At 45.7% G+C, this 22,196-nt stretch overlaps 1 protein-coding gene across 1 annotated transcript in view; it reads right to left on the reverse strand.

Annotated features, from left to right (window-relative positions):
* MGAT5 (alpha-1,6-mannosylglycoprotein 6-beta-N-acetylglucosaminyltransferase) overlaps positions 1 to 22,196 on the reverse strand; it is a gene marked incomplete at its 3' end in the record, with an annotated part of 356,096 nt that overhangs the window by 99,959 nt on the left and 233,941 nt on the right. Inside the window, exons 6-10 of the mRNA XM_081095204.1 lie at positions 19,709 to 19,780; positions 17,653 to 17,814; positions 12,985 to 13,154; positions 9,846 to 9,980; positions 1,275 to 1,408 (exon numbers count right to left, since the gene is read on the reverse strand). Of these exons, the coding sequence (XP_080951330.1) occupies positions 1,275 to 1,408; positions 9,846 to 9,980; positions 12,985 to 13,154; positions 17,653 to 17,814; positions 19,709 to 19,780 (673 nt within the window). The remainder of the gene's footprint in view (positions 1 to 1,274; positions 1,409 to 9,845; positions 9,981 to 12,984; positions 13,155 to 17,652; positions 17,815 to 19,708; positions 19,781 to 22,196) is intronic.

The raw sequence follows: 22,196 nt of genomic DNA on the forward strand, positions 1-22,196 counted from the left end.
AGAACACGCTCTCACAGATCTCTCTGAGCTGATTTTAAAAGGAACTCTTCTCAATTCTCTCTTCTCATACCTTATACCCAGGGATTAGTCCCATGTGTCTGCTGCTACATTTAGATGACCTGAGAAAAGAGTCATCTTCAGCTGGCTGCAGAAGAGGGGGTGAGGCAACCATGCAGGAAGAGGCAGGGCAGGGGCAACAGATTCACATCTCAGATACGCATTCTAGGTGGAAACCTCTGGATTAAAATGTTCTGATCGTATTGGAAAATGGGAATTCTCCACTCTGAGTGTGCAAATGAACTATCTTACTCAGGTGACCTTTTGTTTACGGAACTGAATGTCATCACCTGAATGTCATCACCGGGATCTACTGACTCAGACAACAAACCTGCTCTTTGCATGAACACTATCAAATCTGGCTTCACAATATTCTGCTAATTTTAAATGAAATGAGATAAACTGATAGTAGTAAGGAAGTGGGAGAAAAACCTGACCCACAGCAAGGGCCAGTTAGTGCATCATCTCTCAGTGTGTCCAGTACATCTTCTCCTAAAATAACCACTGCTCTTGGCGACAATAACACCACGTGAACAAAAGAAGTGAGATTTCCTTTTGAGTCCGTGTTTAAGAAGTTGGTAAAGTATGAAACAGTTTTAAAAAGTTCCATTTAGGTCCTGACCGGGTGGCTTAGTTGGTTAGAGGGTGATCCAAATATACCAAGGCTTCAAGTATGATCCCTGGTAGGAGCACATACAAGAATCAACCACTGAATGCATCAGTAATAACAACAACCAATGTTTCTCTCTCTCCCTTCCTCTGTCTGTCACTCAACAGTCAAAAATAAAATAACAGTTCCACTTTAAAAAGGCTAACAGTTTTCTTTGCAAAATTTGATGCGTAAGTAATTAAGGTTTGCTTATTTGGAAAATGTGTGGCCACAGAAGACCCCATTCCTTGTCTCTAATCAAGTGGACCCTACACAGCACCAGTGGGGCAGGGAACAGGTATAGTGTCTGCCAACCCAAAGTGGACCCAAAGCCCTTTCCCTATGGTTTCTCATGATACGTCCTGTGGAAACATTTTTCTCCAGAACACTTCTAAGTGCTCACCTGGCCTTTGATAATAATTAAGAAAAAATTCCATTATTCCCAAGGCACATATTTCTACAACTCAGGGCCCTGGGGATCATAAGCTCAAATACATGCCATCTACTCTCTTTCCCCATTTGTCTGTGGCAGCATTCTAAAAGGCAGGTGCGAGACAGGAATACTCACGGAACATGGTGTAAAACTGCTGCGGGTTCAGATTCCACTTTCCCCAGGGGGTCTTGTGGCCTTTGGACTGGGCGTAGCTGGCATGGTTAAACTCCGGCTCGGTGCCGAAAGAGTCCAGGACGCGCAGCATGCACCTGCAAGAAAAAGCGCTGTGGGTAAAACTGCAACCTTGACCCAAAGTTCCGGAAGTAAAAGCTCCAACCCCTCCTTTCAGGCACTGCCAGAAAGGGACAGATACTTTAAAAAAAAAAAAAAATATATATATATATATATATATATATATATATATTGGTTTCAGAGAGGAAGGGAGAGGGAGAGAGAGAGATAAAAACATCAATGATGAGAGAGAATCATTGATCGGCTGCCTCCTACATACCCCCATTGGGGATCGAGCCCACAACCTGGGTATGTGCCCTTGACCGGAATCAAACCCGGGACCCTTCAGTCCACAGGCCGACGCTCTATCCACTGAGACAAATCAGCCAGGGTAGATACTTTAAACGGGAAATGCCACTGGACAGGCATTGAGAGGTTTTAGAATAGCCGTGTAACCAAGCATCTCCATATGTGACTTGGACCATCACACAGCAGACACAATGTACTTCAGAGAATGACTCAAACACCCATGAAATAAAGTTCTCCAACGCACCCTGGCTGGTCGCTCAGTTGGTGGGAGCATCATCCCATAGACCAAAACAGTGTGGGTTCCATCCCTGGTCGGGGTGCATACAGGAGGCAACTGATTCATGTTTCTCTCTCACATTGATGTTTTGGTTTTTTTTCCTCTCTCTGTCTCTCAAATCAATACACATATCCTCCTCAGGTGAGGATAAAAAAAAAAAGAGAGAGATGAGTAAATGTTCCCCAAAGCTGAACTGCAGAGTGCATGCTCACTGCTGTGTCCCAGCAGGCTGAGCAGCCAGTGGTGCCTAAGGACACTTGTTGAAGAAATAAAGAACTGCCATTTTTAGAGGCCACTATGTATACTTTGTGTCCCCCAAAATTTATGTGTTGAAATCCTAACCCGCAAAGGTGATGGTATTAGCAGATGGGGCTGTTGGGAGATGGTTAGGTCATGAGGGTAGAGCCCTCGTGAATAGGATTAGTGGCCTTATAAAGGAAACTCTGCATTGCTCCCTAGCCCCTTCCATCCTGTGAGAATTCAAGAAGTCTGAGACCTGGAAGACAGCCCTCATTTGGCCATGCTCGCACCCTGTCTTGGGCTCCCAGTTTCCCGAATGTGAGCAGTGAAGAATGCTTGCTGTGCACAAGCCCCCAGCTTGTGCTATTATCTTACAGCAGCTGCAACAGATGAAGATGGAGGTCTTATTCTGCTCAAAACACATGGCATGCCTTATCTTTTTCAACATTTTCACCAATTAATTAGAGTATGTGATTTTAGGTAAAGCTTAGAATCTTGCTCAAAAGGCAATGGTGATTTTCATGTGTCTGATAGTAAGAGAATACGACTGCTTCCTCCCAGAGCCTGAAGTGAAACTGAAGATGTTTCATTTGGCTGTTCCACCAAAGCCTTCCAACAGGGCTGGCCGAATCCCATCTACAGCCTATTTCAGCATAGCCTTCAAGCTATGAATGATCTTTACATCTTTAGTTGAACAATAAACAGAATAGTTTGTGACATGTGAAAATTTTATAAAATTCCATTTTTAGCATTCAAAAATAAAGTTTCATTTTAATATAGCTACACCCAGTTGTTTGTACATTATTTGTGGCTGCTTTCACACAATAATAGTGGAGTGAGGAGAGATAGAGACCATCCGTCCAGAAAAGCCTAAAATATTTACTATCTGGCCCCTTACAAGAAAAGCCTGCTGACCTCTGCTTTAGGGTGCACATGGAATGACCAATCAGAAGAAAAGAATCAATACTGAAACAGAATGTATTGATTTTGGTTACATTTATTTCATTACTAATTCTTAAAACATAGATGTAAATTTAGCTCATAAATGACCTATAAAAATAGCAGTATTTTCTGTTGTTATGTATCAACTAGGGGCCCGGTGCACGAAATTCGTGCACTGGGTGTGTGTGTGTGGGGGGGGGGGGAGTGTCCCTCAGCCCAGCCTGCCCCCTCTCACATACTGGGAGCCCTCAGGCGTTGACCCCCTCACCCTCCAATCGCAGGATCGGCCCCTTGCCCAGGCCTGATGCCTCTGACAGAGGCGTCAGGCCCGGGCAGGGGACCCTCATTTCCCCCCATCACTGGTTCTGCCCCCAGCCCAGGCCTGATGCCTCTGGCCCAGGCGTCAGGCCTGGGCAGGGGACCCCCAAACCCCTCTGATTGCTGGCTCTGCCCCTTTCCCAGGCCTGATGCCTTGGCCAGAGGCATAGACCCCCATCACCCTCCGATCGCCTGATCAGCCGCTTGCCCAGGGTTGGCGGCGTGAGTGGGGCGGACACCGCAGCCGCCCCGCCGGCTCGCGTCCAGGTCTGCCGGCCAGATCGGGTCCGGGCAACCGCTGGCACTCGCGCCCCCAACCCGCTCTTGCGGGTTGGCAGCGTGAGTGGGGCGGACACCGCAGCCGCCCCGCGTCCGGGTCTGCCAGCTGGATCGGGTTCCGGGCGTGAGTGCGAGCAGACACCGCAGGCGCCCCGCCGGCTCGCGTCTGGGTCTGCCGGCCAGATCGGGTCCGGGCAACCGCTGGCACTCACGCCCCCAACCCGCTCTTGCGGGTTGGCGGCGTGAGTGGGGCGGACACCGCAGCCGCCCCGCGTCCGGGTCTGCCAGCTGGATCGGGTTCCGGGCGTGAGTGCGAGCAGACACCGCAGGCGCCCCGCCGGCTCGCGTCCAGGTCTGCCGGCCAGATCGGGTCCGGGCAACCGCTGGCACTCACGCCCCCAACCCGCTCTGGTTGGGGGCGTGAGTAGGGCGGACACCGCAGCCGCCCCGCCGGCCTGTGTCCTGGTCAGCCAGCGGGATCTGGTCCCCGGGGACCACCAGCACTCACGCCCCAAACGCGGGTTGGCAGCGTGAGTGCGGGCGGACGCCGCAGCCGCCCCGCCGGCTCGCGTCCGGGTCTGCTGGCCGGATCGGGTCTGGGCAACCGCTGGCACTCATGCCCCCAACCAGCTCTCGCGGGTTGGCGGCGTGAGTGGGGTGGACACCGCAGCCGCCCCGCCGGCCTGTGTCCTGGTCAGCCAGCGGGATCTGGTCCCCGGGGACCACCAGCACTCACGCCCCAAACGCGGGTTGGCAGCGTGAGTGCGGGCGGACGCCGCAGCCGCCCCGCCGGCTCGCGTCCGGGTCTGCTGGCCGGATCGGGTCTGGGCAACCGCTGGCACTCATGCCCCCAACCAGCTCTCGCGGGTTGGCGGCGTGAGTGGGGTGGACACCGCAGCCGCCCCGCCGGCCTGTGTCCTGGTCAGCCAGCGGGATCTGGTCCCCGGGGACCGCCAGCACTCACGCTCCAAATGCGGGTTGCCAGCGTGAGTGCGGGCGGATGCCACAGCCGCCCCGCCGGCCCGGATCGGGTCCGGGCAACCGCTGGCACTCACGCCCCCTACCCGCTCTCTGATGGCGCTGTACCATCCTGCCTGCAATATGCAAATTAGCCGCCATCTTTTTTGGCAGTTAACTGCCAATCTTAGTTGGCAGTTAATTTGCATATCTCACTGATTAGCCAATGAAAAAGGTATCGTTCGTACGCCAATTACCATTTTTCTCTTTTATTAGTATAGGATACTGCTTCTGAATAGCTCTTACTGGACCAACAAGCGTGAAAGTAAATAAAGATTAAAGCCCATATTTTAGAATCAGAGGATGGCAATGATTTTTAAGTATTTGATTCAGTTTCTTTCTTCTCTTTTCCATTTTCAAGAAGTTCATTCTTCCAAGTTTTAAAAAAAAAATCCTCACCTGAGGATATGTTTATTGATTTTAGAGAGAGGAAGGGAGGAAGAGGGCGAGGGAGAGGGAGAGGGAGAGAGAGAAACATCCATGTGTGAGAGAAGTATCGATTGGTTGCCTCCTGTATGTGCCCCGACCAAGGATTCATCCCACACCCTAGGTATGTACCCTGACGGGGAATTGAACCTGTGACCTTTTGGTGACACTTCAACAAACAGCCACCCAACCAAAGCCTAACTTTTCATTTTTACATCAATGTATGATTCAGGAAAAAAAGTACCACTATCAGATTGGTTGTTCCAGGAAGAGCAACAGTAAATTGCCATTTTGGTGAGATGATGTTCTCATCAGAGATCAGCATCACCAGTCTAGACAAGGAAGAAAAGAGAAGGAAAAGAAAAGGCAGGTAGAAGAGGGCGGGAAATACAAGCTGACCACAGAAAGCACCTCCTTGCCTGGATTCCTGTGTGACTCAAGGAACAGGCCATCATCACAGTGACCACTGCCACAGCAGGCACAAGAACGTGTTACCAGCCTGGCAGACAAGAGGCAGACAGAAATGGATGTCCACACTCCAGGAAAAAGGTAGGGATGCAAGGAACTGATCCATGCCTGTTTTTCCTGCTCTTTGAGCAGCTCTCTTTATTTATAAAACATTCCCAAGTCTTAACTTACACTCTTCCTTTTAAAATAAAGATGCAAAAGGCACTTATTGGAGCTAGTATGTTTTCTTCTGAGGAAGAGGGCAGTGCTGGGACAGAGGGATGATGTGGCAGCTCTGGGGAGGTCGCTGCGAGAGAGGGAGGGACACACACCACTGGGCGGGCGCTGGAAGGTTGGCTGCCCAGGCACAGAGCTGGGATGCAGGGACCACAGTGCTCTGTGCCTGACCCCGGGACAAACAGGCACTCTGTCCGAAGGGTCCTTTGCCTTGAAGCTTTGGCTGCTTCCGCTTATTTGCAATTGACTCAAATGGTCTACATTCCTCTCTGGCTCTGGCTTGTCATTCTATTTTTAACTTGGAGTTTTACTGGTGTTATTTTCATTTGGATAATTAAAATAAACTCTAATGAGTAGAGATGCCTGGCAGTCGCCTGATTCCTGGAAGCCTGGAGGTCAGAAAGTGCCTAGTGCTTACTTCAGCAGCACATATCCTGAAATTGGAGCAATACAGAGAAGATTAGCATAGCCCCTGCACAAGGACAACACGCAAATTCATGAGGCATTCCATATTAAAAAAAAAAAAAAAAAGAAGTGCCTAGATGTTCGCTTCTGATACTGGGCTTCTTCCCCATGGAAGGCTATAGGATGGATGATCCTGTGTCACGGGTACTTGTGATTCTACATCCTCATACTTGAAGCTTTGATTTACGAAATGCCTATTGTTTTTAGCTTATCTGGGTTTGTTTTATAACCAGAGGCCAGAGACTGATCTCTGTCTGTGACCAAGGAGGCTAACATTATAGCTTTCCTTGTCAATCACGTTCTGCATCTGTGTTGGAATTGTGTCAGTTAATATTGACACCCTTCCTCTAATGCCTTTTGTGTGTATGTAGCACCAGAAACAGACTAATGGCTTCAAAAGATATTAGCCTCGCTGCCGAGCAGCTGGCCTCCTCGAGCAGGGTTCCCTGCAGCCATGCCAAATGCTCCTGGATACTCTCTCTGCTCTAAGCCACGCTATTATGGGATGGATGCTCATAACCTTCATGCAGGGACCTACTTTCTAATGTGGAGCTTGATGCAAAACATGCTATAAATTAGACTATGTGCATCTCGCTGTCGGGTGTGTTCTCAGGGCTGTGAAGGAAGACTGTTCTGGTTTTAGATTTGATTTGCATGAGTTTTGCGGTACCCAGCAGTGTACGAGTTGCATATAGGAAATATTTAACTGAGTTTCCTGGGTCCTTACATAAATTTGACAGAATTTTCAAAGATCAGTATTTCCCAAGATCAATACAAATCAAGGGTTTGCCCCTAAATGACAAATCAGAAGATAACTGTACACTGAATAGAAGTCATATCATCTGCCATTGACCAAGATGAATACAGATGGCTCTGACAAGTTTGATCTTCAAAAGGGGAAGGAATGGGCGGGAAACTCTTTAGAGGACCTGCTCAGCCTTCTGGTGAAACCTGAGCGCCATCACACCACAGACAGCAGGGCTGGTGACTAAGTGACATCCTGCCAACAGCACTAACATGTGATTTACTAAAGGATGGACAGACATTACCCTCTGCCATAAACCCCCTGCCATGCGCCCTGTCATCCAACAAGAACCAAATACCAATCAGCGGTGGCCTTTTTAATAATGGAATCATCCTTTTTAATTGAACTGAATACTACCACTGAGAATGGTATTATTCCCATCCAAACAGCCCTCCTTAATGGTGAGGATATGTGAGGCCAGGGATCCCCGTGATGCCCACTCCAGTTGCACATTTATCAGGTGCCTGTCATTTGCAAAATGCCAGGGCACAACAGCACTGCCTTCTTTCTTTTATTTTTAATGTGGTAACTAAAAAGAAAAAAAAAAAGTGTGTTTACTTACATGGCTCATTAACCAAGAAAAGAGATGGTTATTTCCATGTAACAGAGAACAAATGTGATGGCCTGGGATTCATGAAGATTTCAAGAAAACGCAAACCCCAAACCAGGAAAAACCTGATACAAAGGTAGAGAGCGACCCAGGCCCAAACCAGATTTTTATTTTGCTATTTTATGAGCCTACATTCAAAGCCAATGAGAGCACAGGGTCTCTCTCAACCAGTCCCTCTCCTCTGCCATGAGCATGCCTCTGCCCAGTGAGAAAATCACTGCCACCACGAGGAAATTCCACGGCAACAGTGCCTTCTTCCGATCTGTGTTCCTGAGAAGAAGCTTAGTATTTTAAATTTTCATTTCTTTCAATTCTACAGGACTTCCAGTCTGACATGACCTTGGAGATGAAAGCTAATGATATTAAACTATAAACTAACCGGAATTAAAGAAGCGATTGATGTACTGGTTACGTTAAAAGGACACATGAAAACATCTCTTTACCGAGTATCAACAGGAAAGGAACACATGGGGGGGGGGGCAGCGGCTCCAAGTCGTTCTAACTGAAAGGCTCTCGGAGTGCTCTCTTAGGAAGCTGGTTTAAACAAGTCAGCACTTACTATCACTCACAAAGTTTGTGCTAACCTCATGATTTTTACCCAAATTGACGCAACACTGACATTAGAGAATGGATATAATGCTTACTTAAATGTATTCACCTTTTAAAATTTATTGGAAACTTTTAGAGACCTTAAGTAAAAGCCAGTATCAACTGCAATAAATGGAAGACAACAAAAAAGCATGTTATTGTTCTTTAATAAGTATTAAACTCAAAGTGAAAGAGAGAAACACTGGTGCAAGAAAGAAACATCGATCAGTGGCCTCATGCAGGCACCCCAACCAGAGATCAAACACACAACCTGGGGATGTGCCCTGACCGGGAATCGAACCCGCAACCTTTCGGTGTACAGGACAATGCTCCAACCAACTGAGTCACACTGGCAAGGGCACAGGTTCTCACACTTTGTTAAAAATGCATGCAAGTGTTAAGAGTAGTGTTGGAGCCCTGCCGGTGTGGCTCAGTGGTTGAATGTAGTCACCATGCACCAAAAGGTCACCAGTTCAATTCCTGGTCAGGGCACATGCCAAGGTTGCAGGCATGCAACCAGTAGGGGGCATGCAGGAGGCAGGCAATGGATGTTTCTCTCTCACTGATGTTTCTATCTCTTTCTCCCTCCAACTCTCCCTTCCTCACTAACAATCAATAAAAACATATTTTTTTAAAAAAAAAGTAGTGTTGGAGAAATAGTAGCACCAAACTAAGCCTTTTTTCAGAGAGATTGAAAGAAAACTGAAAAATTAATAAACTTCATTATCTAATTCAATGTCATCTAGTGTTATGCTGTGTATCATGTAAAAGCATTTCAAATACTAACTCGTGCTCCAGCCCCACACCAGGGAACCCTGAGCTCATCCACTAAACCAGCGGTCGCCAACTGGTGGTCCGTGGACCACTGGTGGTCCGTGAGGTCCGAAAGGTTGGCGACTGCTGGTTTAATTAAACCTTTGGAGCAGCGGTCGCCAACCGGTGGTCCGTGGATCACTGGTGGTCCGTGAGGTCCGGAAGGTTGGCAACTGCTGCACTAAATGATAAAGACTGCCACAGGGCAGCACACACACGTGGGGCATCCCAAGCACGAGGCAGATCTTAAAAAGTGCAAGACCCTGGCATTCAGGTATTCCCAGGCTTTCTCTTCCAAGAATGACAAGAATACTGATGGGGGAAAAGCAGAGAGAATGAGTCATTATCTCAAACCTAAGAAACACAAGTAATGACTCTGTCCTAATTTTATCGAAATTGCTATGTGATTAAACAGATGAGATTGTTGTGGGCATACTGAGAGAGGAATGCTAAGTATTAGGGATGGTAAAAAGGAGGTTGGATACTTGTTTTCTATTCTTAACATAAATCAATGAAAATAATGAATAGCCCTTGAAAGTAAGAAGTCACTGTGGAGAATCTGAATTTCAATTAGGAAAGGGAAACATTCTCCACACGGTTCAAAAGATATTTGATGCGCTTCTTTCTACTTACAACCATTCAACCCTTGTTTAAAAATAAATAAAAAGCTCTGCAAACCTAAGAACAGCATGCGGCACTTACTGGTAATGAACCCAGGATGGTCCGAGAGTTTTCTTGAATTGAGCGAGTCCCACAATATCAATATAAATGAGCTCAACGATTCTGTCTCCTACGGTGGGGCAGCCAGATCGGTTTCCTACAACCTTCTTCATTATTCTAGAGAAAGGGCAGAAGAGAGAAAAAAAAACAAAACAATTTACTTCAAGGTATGATACTTAACTTTAATAGGCAAATGAACATCCAACAATCCTTACCAGGAGAATGGCATGGCTCATCCCCATCCACTGCTCATCTGAATTCTGCCCACCCCCCAGGGCCCATCCAGAGCCCCGACCTGGACTCTTGCAAAAGCAAATGGTGCACAGACACAACCTTCGAAGCCCAGGAAGATACAGGTCGGAGTGTGTCTCCCCCATCCAGCAGCTGAGAGACCTTAGACCAGTTACTTAACCTCAGAATCTTTCCTTATTCTCAAACAAGCAAACAGAACCACCACGAAACCAGATTGTACAGGGACCTCTCAGGGTTCTTTTGTGGTTAAACGAGGTACTGAACGGAAAGTGCCCAATGTACGCTACATACTCAGTGACTGTTCGTTTCTTAATATTCCAACGCTTACTGATCTATTTCTGAGAATAACGTCTTTCTATACTGTCTTGTACTGCTTCCAAATTTTTTCTCTTATGTGAAAATGTTCCTCCTGACTAGACTGGCACTACGGTTTGCAATTCTGCATTACCCTTTGCCCACCCACCCATCCATACAAACCCACACTTGTACTTGGCGAGCCAATGTGCTTGTCACCTCTCACTTAGAAATGGGTCATCACTGAAACCTTTGATCCCTGCTACACCCCACAAAGATCCTTCACCAAATTATGGCTGGACATCCTACTTCCAAGGACGGAAGCCTAAACAGGACTCTGCCCTCTAGCTCCAAACTGCCACTGCCTCCAGCACCCTGTTCCCCAGCTCGGTGCCTGAAACACAATTTCTTCCCAAGAATTCAAGTATTTCTTTTGTGAAGGGCCAGCTAGTAAATACTTTCATCCTTGAAGGCCACATTTTCTCCATGGCAACCACTCCACTCTGCCACTGTAGGACGGAAGCGATCGGACCCTACAGAAACAGTAGGTGTAGCTCCCGTGAAACTTCACCCAGAGCAGGCAGGACTAGGCTTGGCCTGCTGAGCTGCTGCTTCTGACACCTGATCCACCTGTATTCAGTGGTTCCCAAACTTGTCTGCACATTGGAATAACCTGAAGGCGTCAAGAGACACTTATGCCTGCATCCTATCCCCAAAGGTTGGGACTTAATTAATCTGAAATATGCTCGGGGCCTTGGGAGTCTAAAAAGGTCCTCAGGAGGTTCCAATGTCCAGGAATGTTTGGGAACCACTGCTCTATGTTATTTCCACAATTACCTTCTTAAATAAAATACATCTGTCCCTGTCACCAGTGCTTAAAGATCTTCGTTCCTCTTGACCACGAAACAAGGCCTTTGCCTGACAGACCCCCAATATGCCTTCCCTGACTTCCCTCGAAAGCACCATCCCTGGGGCTCCAACAGTGTTCCATTTGTTTACCCACCCACCCACTTACTCATCAGCTTCCTCATCCTTTCACTCATCTGCTCAGTAAATAGGAGTGCCCACTATGTGGTAGGCACTTTTCTATGTGCTAAATAACAGTGAAGAACAATATTCATAGTTTCTTCACTTCCCGTGCTTACATTCTAGCATCCGCACCTCAATTAGAACTAATCACATTGTAATTAGTGTAATTATTATGTAATGCATTAATTATAATTAGCAAATGACTGGCATCTCCATGAACACATGCTGGCCATCTCTGCCGACCCCTTACCAAGATCCAGTCCACAGAATGCACTAGAGGAACGAGTGCTAACTGCATGAAGGCATCCACCTCGCAGGTTGGTGCCCAGTGCGCTCTACCGTAAGCAGGAGGGAGGCACCAGAAGGCAGCGTGCGGAAGGGGCAGAAGGTGATTAAGGGTTCAGAAGACTTTGGGTTTATCTGCAAGGCAGTACAGCCGCAGAAAGCATAGGCTCCGAGGCCAGACACAGAGCTCCAGTCCTGGCTCTCCCACACATTCTCCATGGGACCCCAAACAACCCATCTGTAGTTGGAATCGCAGTGTCCTCACCTTTCAAATGCATAAAGCAATAGCACCTACTTCCAGGTTTGTGCTAAGGACTAAATAAGATGAAAACATATAAAATGCTTAGCACCTGATGCTGTTAATAGTCATCATGGTTGTCATAACTGTTGAAACCATTGTAATTGAAGCCCTTACCCACAGTTTCAGAAAATGGAAGTCATTTAACAAATGACAATGATATTATCTTACTGACACTGCTTCCATCTCAACACTGGCACTGGTCAGGTGTGGGCCTTGGACCTAACAGCAAACAGTAAAGTAGGAGCCAGGTGAGATACATTCACTGAACATAGATGTTCATCCAACGCGTTTCCTCTGCTAACATTTGACATATCGCATCATGATGACTTGGCTGCCGGGTGGGAAAACCTCAGCGGGCAGTTATCTGAAAGGACTGAAGGGGCTCTAAGCGTTCCTGCTTCGCCAGCTGTGTCCGTCTAAAGGAGATTAAGAGCGGGCCAGCACTGCAAGCAAGTTTCACTGAACTGGAAAACCCAGGTAGAGTTAACAGACTAAGAGCTGAACGTTGGCTAATTGAAAAAGGATTGGATCAGGGCTTTCAGGAAACTCATTCTCTCCAAATTAAATTATAAACAGGAACCTGCCCTGTTTCAAGATTTTGAAAGCTTGATGTTGAGCAGGGAATGGTATAAATTTCAGCAAGAGACAGGGAGTTAGGTAGGCCAATAATGTCTTGTGCTGCAGATGTTGGAAGCACCTGCAATAGCAACGAATAAGCCCTGGGTTTGAATTTTCCGGCATTCATTTGTGAAGCCTCTGGAGCCTGCAGCTACAATGAAAACATATTATCCTTTCACAGTGTATGTATTTAGCTCCTGAAAATAATCTTCTTATCTCCTGCTTAGTGAATTATCACTTTCATTTTCCTCCACAAGAAATTACACAGTAATAGAGGGCTTTAAGAGTTTACAATTTCTTTTTTTGTATTCTGACTTTAAAATTGAAAAGTAATCTCCTTACTCCTTGAGCTCAGCCAGCGAAGCTGAAATCCTAATGTCATGGCCCAGTAAGTACAGCGATGTAATTAAATCACTCCACTGCACTAATTCACCAAGCGGGCCGCCGCTGAACGCTGTCTCCGCAATCTTGAACCCAGACTCCTTCGTCAGGAGGCCCAGGTGGACCAGGACCTGGGAAAACAAACAAGAGGCAAACGCTGATTCCACCAAACCAAGCACAACTCCACAGTAACACACGAAAAAGCGAGCAACCAATGTTAACACCATGTTATGTTCAATGAAATCTCAACGTGGGGTAAGCAGTTTTTCAAAAAAGTAAAAAGAAAGGAGGAAAATGATTTTTCATTGTTGTTTTAGAGAAACAACGATCCTTGGCACAACTATGAGAATGAGGTACAGACCGGTAATCCTTCTTTTAAAAAGAAGGATGTATTTGAAAAGTCAAAAGTAAAGGAGGGTAAGGACAATACGATGTCTTTCAACAGTATGGGGCTTTTCCTCACAGCGAGAATATGTTATGCTTTTAACATGGAAAATGCCAAATACATATGAAGGCAGCCCTGACAATAAAGTTAATTCCCATGTGCTCATCATGTAACTCCAATCATCATTAACTCATGATAAACCTTATTTAATGTATAGCCTAATTTTCTCCCAAACCCTCTAGCTTATCTTGAAGCAAAGTCCAGACCTCATTTTTTCCTCTATAAATGTTTTCATCTATAAAAACACCAAACCTTCACTTAAAAAGCGTAACATCACTAACACCCCAGACAGCTATGAATTCTTTAATGTTATCCAGTTCCCAGTCGGTTCTTAGACCTCCTCAGTGTCCCTCATGTTTTCAAGTGTAGCTGTTCTAGTCAGAAGTCAAATAAACGGTGATTGCCTCATGTATTTCTTAGCCGTCTTTAACAGGTTAAGCACCCAACCTGTTTTGGCTTCCAGACAGAAAGTATAGAGTTTGTCACCGGTGACTGACTGTGCGCTTAGCGTGTTAGCCTGAAGTAGTCCCCATCAGCCTTTGGGGAAAGAGGGGGGTTTGAGGGGCTTGTCATTTATTTGTCAGAAAGACTGGATTGTATTTCCAGTAGTCTCTCTCACACTCTGGGTTTTGCTGACTGTATTCGTGGAAAATTAGTAACTAGATCGACAGACAGGATTAAATCCATATTTAGTTTTTCTAGCAACACTACTTCATAGGTGGTGCGTCTACTTCCTTTCAGGGGTGGGAACGTCTGTTTTGTGATGTTAGCAGCTACTGATGATCATTCATCCATGAGGGGTGGCAGAATGGTGATACTGGCTCATTCCTTCTGCACTTATTAGTGGGAATGCTTCTGTAAGAGAAACTATCTCATATCAACCAACTACTTGGGTGCCCTAAAATACAGCTTACATAAAAAAAAAAAAAAATTCCTGGTAAATACTTCAGTCTTTCCCTTTATTTAGCAGTTTTAAAAAAATTGCTCTTTAGTGTTCTCTAACAATGACCAAAGAGGACTTACACACACACAGAGAGGCACGCATCATTGTAAAAGTATGGCTATAAGTTTATTTGCTGTGTTTTAATAATTGTAGTTGTTATTCTAACTGATTATCACATTGTCTCATCTTGGCCAACAGGAAGCTATTCAGTTGGCTTCTAAGTTCTTTTACACAGTCCTGGTCTTTGACAGTTTACTTTCTGATAAGACAGGGTGTTTCAACCTTATCATGTGCAACTCCTGCTGCAGACCTTAATCAGCCAGTTTTCTAAGAAGCTCTGACACCATTCAGTGGGAATGGTATTTAAAGATCAAAGGCCAGCGGTAAGCACACTCTCAATCGTCACTTCCCGTAGGCCTTTCAGTGGGCACAGCTAGAAAATTTACTTTTTCTTGAGGATAAAACTAATCATGAGTTCATACTGGTTTTTCCAATTCAAACTCAGGATTACAGTATCTTTACATAAGATTATCCATCTGACATCTGTTATTTCCTCTCCCCTACACTGCAAACCCCACTTCTCAAGGACACTCACATAATTACTTGCCTTATTCCAATACACACAATTGATTCAGAGTGAGAATATCAACACAACCACTTCCTACATGATTAAAAAAATTGTGGAAAGACATTTTTGCAATATTTTTTTTGTCCTTTGTGATATCCCATGAGAAGCGTTCAACTTACCGTGTTCAAGTCAACAAGAATAGTCCATCTCTATACATTTGTAGTAAAACTGGACAAGCAATGAGTTCATTTGTTTTATATTCATTCAAGTACTGCTATTTATTGCTAATTAAATTTTTACACTTATGTAAAACTAGAGGCCCAGTGCACGAAAATTCATGCACTCGGGGGGTGGGGGGGGGGGGAGGTCTCCTCAGCCCAGCCTGCGCCCTCTCGCAGCCTGGGAGCCCTCAGGGTATGTCTGACTGATGGCTTAGGCCCGCTACCCGAGTCGCATTCTGGCCTCCCTCTGCAGGAGGCGACTAGTGGGCTGATGGAGGGATGGCACCAGCCAGCCTCGTGTGCCCCTCCCCCGATCACCCCTCTGCCACCACTGGTTGCCGCTGCCCCCTGATTGCTGTCCCTCTCTCTGCCCATTGGCACCTGGTGACGCCCCCTCGCTGTCCCTGCCTGCTCCCGCGAACCTGTCGATTTGCGTATTAGGCTTTTATTATATAGGACTAGTGGCCCAGTGCACAAAATTCGTGCATGGGGGGATGTGTCACTCAGTCTGGCCTGCACCCTCTCCAATCTGGGACCCCTCGGGGGATGGGATAGGGCCTAAACCGGCAGTCGGACATCCCTCTCACAATCTGGGACCGCTGGCTCCTAACCGCTCACCTGCCTGCCTGCTTGATCATCCCTAACCACTCTGCCTGCCGGCCTGCTTGCCCCCAACTGCCCCTCTGCCAGCCTGCTTGCCCCCAACTGACCCTCCCGCCCGCCTGCTTGCCCCAACTGCCCCCCTGCCAGCCTGATAGCCCCCAACTGCCCCCCTGCTGACCTGCTCACCCCCCAACTGCCTACTCTGCCAGCCTGCTCACCCCCAACTGCCACTCCCACCAGCATGATCACATCCAACTGCCCTCCCCTCCTAGCCTGATGGCCCTAACCACCTCTGCCTTGGCCCCGCCACCATAGCTTTGTCTGGAAGGTCTCCTGGTCTAATTAGTATATTACCCGTTTATTCGTATACATAGAGACCTGGTGCACGGGTGGGGCCAGCTTGTCTGCCCTGAAGAGGGTCCTGGATCAGGGTGGGGGTCCCCTTGGGAGGCGGGGCTGGCCTGGGCGAGGGGCCTGGGGTGGTTTGCAGGCCTGCCATGCCCCATCAGGTGGGGATCCCTGCTGGGGGGCGTGGCCAGTCTGGGTGAAGAGCTGAAGGCCAGTTGAGGGCAGTTTGCAGGCATCCAAGCCCCCGGCTTTGTCCGGAAGGATGTCTGGAAGGTCTCCGTAAGGTCTCCCAGTCTAATTAGCATATTACTCTTTTGTTAGTATAGATGATTCCTGTATAAAATCTATAAAGTGAGATACATCCAGAGAAGTCTGGTTTCTACACCTGTTGTCTCTATGTTATTCTTTCCCTCCCCTTATTTGACATTATTTTTTTATTGTGGTAAATTACATATAACATAAAATATACCATTTTAACCATTTAAAAAATATGAGCAAGAAGTGTGTATGTATATTACATAAGTGTTATATATGTGTGTATATATGAATGTATCTATATGTACACATGGAGGATAGATGTACATATATAGATAAACTCTCTCTTCCCTTTTAAAATAATGTTTACTATTCTCCACCTAACATTTCTTCACCTAACAATACATCCTGGAGGTTACTGTATAGGATTAAATAAAATTACACTTTACTTCCTTTTACAGCCCACCTGGACCTCTGACCACATGCTCCTCCATGTCTCATGAACTCAAGGCCCCAAGCAGAACTGACCCATCAAAGTGCAACTTGGGATCTGGAGGCATTATCTGTATTTCTTTTCGAGGATATCAAATGAGTCAAATTAGGAATAATACCAAGCTCGTTTGAATTTACTTTTAGATATAAGAAGTTTGCTCAGTTTTTCATCATCAGAACAGTTCACTTAAAGCCACTGCTGCTTAGTCTCCAACAGGGTATAGGATTTCCCACACTCAGGAGTATTCTAGATGTTTTCCAAGCATCTCCTCATAAACTTGGACAAAGTGGCTCAAGTTTAATTTATTTTCTCTCTCTTTCAAGCCTGTAAGCAGAAGCACCAAACAGAATACCAATGGAACTCACCATTGCCCAAACCCCAGAACCAACAAACTCCAAAAGTATGAAATTGTCATAATGATGTAATAGGAAGTTCTAAAAGGTTGTTTGTGTTCAGTAAAGAAAATAGGGTTAAGTTTCCTGACACCACTGAGAGAGACAGTCAGATTGTTCAAATGAAAGTCCTTCAGGCAGATATTCTGCTTGGATTCACCCAAGAAATGTGTGCTGGTCCCTGCTAAGTGGGGCGATGTGACTGGGGAAAGGGAAACCCAGAAATGGTTGTACGAGCGACTGAGCAGATTCACCCGGAGGGAAGAGCAGGAAGGCCTGGCATTTCTTAGTCTTGGTTCCAAGCAAATCAAATTTTAAAAGAAAACAGGCATCTAATGAATGGAATTAATTACAAACTCACTTTCTTCCTCTTTCTCTTTTCAAGATTCTGCTTTTCTGCTAGGGACTTGATCGCTTGGATCCACGCATCAGCCATACGCCGGATGCGCAGCCTCATCCACCGGAACTCTTCATGCTTCTTCATCATGCTGTAGAGAATATTAAAATCCGTACGAATTTCCGCCTAGAAACAGAAATTTAATAGAAAGGAGTAGAAAATGAAGTCAGAACACATAACGGTTTGCATGAGGTGACATCTGAAAACTTGAAAGAGGTACTCAATTAAATACAGGGCTCAAAGGGGGTCTTGGCAGCGCAGCTTTTCCTTAAGGTCCCGGGACTGCAAACCAAAGCAAAGGCCTCCGACTGCTCAGCTGCCACAAGGGACATCATTTTAAAAATGGGTAACTGGGAAAGAAAGCACAGTCACTGCAAAGCCCTGAGCTATGTTAAAATGCATTTTTTTTTTATAATGAGTATGTTTGATGTACCTTGAAATTCTTTGCACCTGAATTTATTGGCCATTTCAATCTACTGCAGGCAGCAGGGTCCTGGGAAAATGGAAGTCAGTTTTTAGCAGGCTACCTGGTGTTGTGAAGGCTGCCAGAGACCTCCTCTGTCCACACAGTGAAGAAGGGAAGGGAGCACATGTGCCTTTTCCAGTTTTTTCCCAGACCAAACAAACAAAAGTCCATTACTTTCTAAAGAATTTAAGAGCCAGGAAGAACATTTTCCGATCACAACTGAATAAAATTTAAAATTCAGGCCAGAGTCATGTAAAAGCCAGGAAGAACATATTTGTCACACAGCTGCATAGAACCAGTGATTAAAATAACAGAAAAAATAAGAACACTAGTATTGGTTTCATGTAACATCTAAAACATGCTGAATCCAACTTTTAGCAGTCACTGTAGTTCATTTTAAACACTCATCTATCGGATCATGGCCCTCCCTGACTCAACAATTTCCCCTGATTCCGGTGATTAAACGATGGGCCTTGGGCCAAATCCCCCTCGCTGCCTGGGTTTGTACATGAACTTCTACTGGAACGCAGCCACACCCTTTCGTTGACATCTTGTCTATGGCTGCTCTCTGAGCTACAAAGTCAGAACTGAGTAGTTGTGACAGAGACCTCAGGGCCTACAAAGATGAGAAGATTAACATCTGGCCTTTTACAGAAAAAGCTTGCAGATCCCTATCTGAACACTGAAGACTTAAGCTTGTGATGTGGCATATAAAACCTTTCACAGTTCCCTGAGCTACCTCTCCAATCTCACCTTCAAATATCCAAGCCTTGTTCCACTGAACCATGCATGTTCTACTCCCTAAAAATGCTGAACTCTTATACATGCCCTTCTCCTTTCACATTAGACACCTTTATCTCCTTGACCCAGTATAAACTCATTCATCATTTCATTTTTATTTATTTTTTTCTTTAAATCTTTATTATTGAAAGTATTACATATGTCTTTTATCTCCCATTGACCCATTCAGCTCCAGTGTCATCTCTGCAGTATCTCATGGCTGCAGGCTGAGACCACAACTTTCTCATTAATTTCACGGGTCTGTGTTCTAGCATTTACACAAGTGTGGTCACTTTTACAACCATCACCCTCATATGTCACAGGGTGCCTCCACAAGGTGTTATTCACAGCACTAGCCTGTCACTTAGGAACCCTAGCAGAATTGCTCAAGAAATAGATGCGAACAGTTGACTGATGGGTGTAGAGCAGTGGTTCTCAACCTTCCTAATGCTGCGACCCTTTAATACAGTTCCTCATGTTGTGGTGACCCCCAATTTCATTGTTACAAATTGAACATAATTAAAGCATACTGATTAATCACAAAAACAATATGTAATTATATATGTGTTTTCCGACGGTCTTAGGCGACCCCTGTGAAAGGGTCGTTCGATCCCCAAAGGGGTCGCGACCCACAGGTTGAGAACTGCTGGTGTAGAGGTTCTTCAGTTTATTGCTATTTCAGATCACAGCTGGAATTTCTAGAAGACGCCACATTTATCAACTGGCATTAGACACAAATCGCAAGCCCAGTAAAAGGTTTCCAAAACCACTTACTAATGAATTATGATCAGCTTCCTCGTAGGGATTCTTTGCTCTCCAAGGTAAATGAGGACACCAATTTTCAACCTGAAAAATATAAATCAGAGACACTAAGGACGCTGGCTCATCTGGACATGAATTAATCTATATAAAACACACTGAGCACAGTTCCTGACACACCATGAGTACTGTCTTTAAGCAGGTTATTATTATTAGTCAGAGTCCATGCTTTTAGCCAGCAATCCAGAGACAGGTGCCCTCTCAGACGAAACCCTAATCAGCAAAGGCCCCAAGGAGTATATGATTACACGTTACATCTGTCCTTCACAGTACTTTACAGGGACTGATTCCTTAATCATTTAATCCCCCATTTCTACACCAGGAGAGGCGGGGCTCACGGCAGAAAGTTAAAAGACTTGAACATTCCCTCCGGGGAATGAGAATGAGAGGTGCCTCTCTGACAATTTAGCAGAAGGACAGGAATGGTTTGTTATCTGCTGCGGCATGTCTGGAAGGGAAATCGCTTGACATTTGAGCCACAGGACTCAGTCATTTATCTCAGAATTAGGAATGCAGCTGATGGTTTAAGGCTAATTGATCGTGGCTTTCCCTCATTTTCTGGCTGTTCACTTCGGACCATCATAAGGAATAAGATGGTAAAAACTATTGGAGAAAGAGATGAAAGGAAAAAGAAAAAAGAACCCTCAACGATTCTGTGAGAGCCATTCTGGAAGATGGATTGTTCTGTCAATGCACAAGAGTTCAGAGAGTTGCGGGGAGGAAGAAAGAGAAAGGAAGAGCGCCAGGTTTTATAGGAATCACTTCAACAGAGGTTACCAAAGAATATTGGGTGAATTCACAATTTCTAGTAAAGAAAAAAGAAAAAATGCACTGGGTAATATTGATGTCTGACCTTGTGTCAAAACTGACCATACTGCCCTGGCGAGCTTCTCAATGGTTAGCACACCTGCCCAAGCACTGAAGGGTCTCAGGTTCAATTCCTGGTCAAGGGCACATCCCTGGCCCTTGTCGGGTACAGGAGACAATCAATCGATGTGACTTTCTCCTCTCTCTCTCTCCTCCCCACATCCCTCCTTCTTTTTCATTCCATCTAAAAAAGCAATGGAAAAATATCCTCAAGATGAGGATTAACAACAACAACAACAACAACAACAAGCCTGGCCATACAATTCTAAGATAGCATATCACCCATATACTAATACATAATGAGATTATTAAAGATAAATAATAAGCGCCCATTGAAAATAACTTTTTTCTCTGGCCGGGAGGACCTACAGAAACAAAGCGAAAGCAGGAGGGCGGGATGTCCTGGGAAGGTCACTGAAAAAGCAGGAGCGAGTGTGAGGCCACAGCCTCCTGGCACCAGTAATGCAGCGTCAAACGAGACGGTGTCCTCCAGCTGTGGGTGATTCTCCAGGAAACAGTAGTTTCACTGACCTAGAAACTGTGCTTAACGCAAGGCAGCTGTACTAAGACCAAAATAACTGGGTAGTTTGCAGGCAACCGGCTGCCTGCAAATGATCTGCAAGCGATAAGCAGAAGGCAGCGAAGCTTGGGGGAGGGTGGAATCCTTGGATAGGGAAAGTGCAATATTCTCTTTTTCTTCTTGCAGAGTAAAATTAAACTTTACTGCATTTATGAATGACTCCAGAGGCTCCGAAGGACTCCCCAGGAGGAAAGCTAAAATGGTTTTTCTCATAAAAAAGGAAAACACTAACTTGCTTTGGATGCCCATGTCTAATTACTGAGCCCTTACAGCGACATCACCATGAACAGCAATATCAGGAGCTCCACAAATGAGAAAAATGAGGTAAAACCAGCAGCAAAGAAGCGAGCAAGAGGATGAAGCCCGTTAGTCCGGTAGCAGCGCACACCTCTGACCTTGCATTGCTAGGCTAGACAAGATTACTTAGTTCAAGTTAAATTTTTGTAAATGGATTCAAAGAAACATTGCTATAAAGCATGTTTATAACATGAAGGTGTCGAATGGATTGCAGAGCAACCCTTCAACCCCACACTGAAGGACGAGGATGCGCAGGCAAGGGCACACAGCCAACCTCACCCCGAGTGACTAATGTACACAGCAACACGTCGGTATAAAAAGATGAAACACAACTGTGAATAAACAATACCAACCACAAGGAGAGACATTCGTGAGATCAGACACCGGGTAAGGGGAAGTACATTCCCTCCTCACTCTTCCGCCCTAAGAAGGAGCTTCCAAAACTTGCTCTGATGAAAATACAGTCCAAGGTGATCTTCTAAAATATGACTTCCCTACCGAATACTTGAGGCTCTAATTCCTCTTTGAAGCTGGTCATTTATCTCAGTTCTTGTCGCTCTAAATGACTGGATAAAGCTCTGAACCGCTTCAAGGACAGCCTGGAAGCATGGGAGGCGGAGTCAGGCTATTTCAGCTTTTAGCAAGAAATCTCACTGTCACATGTTCATGGTCCTGGAGAAAAGCCCGATATGAACACCT

This window comes from Myotis nattereri (assembly GCF_964212035.1).
Source record: "Myotis nattereri genome assembly, chromosome: 7".
NCBI classification, from domain to species: domain Eukaryota; kingdom Metazoa; phylum Chordata; class Mammalia; order Chiroptera; family Vespertilionidae; genus Myotis; species Myotis nattereri.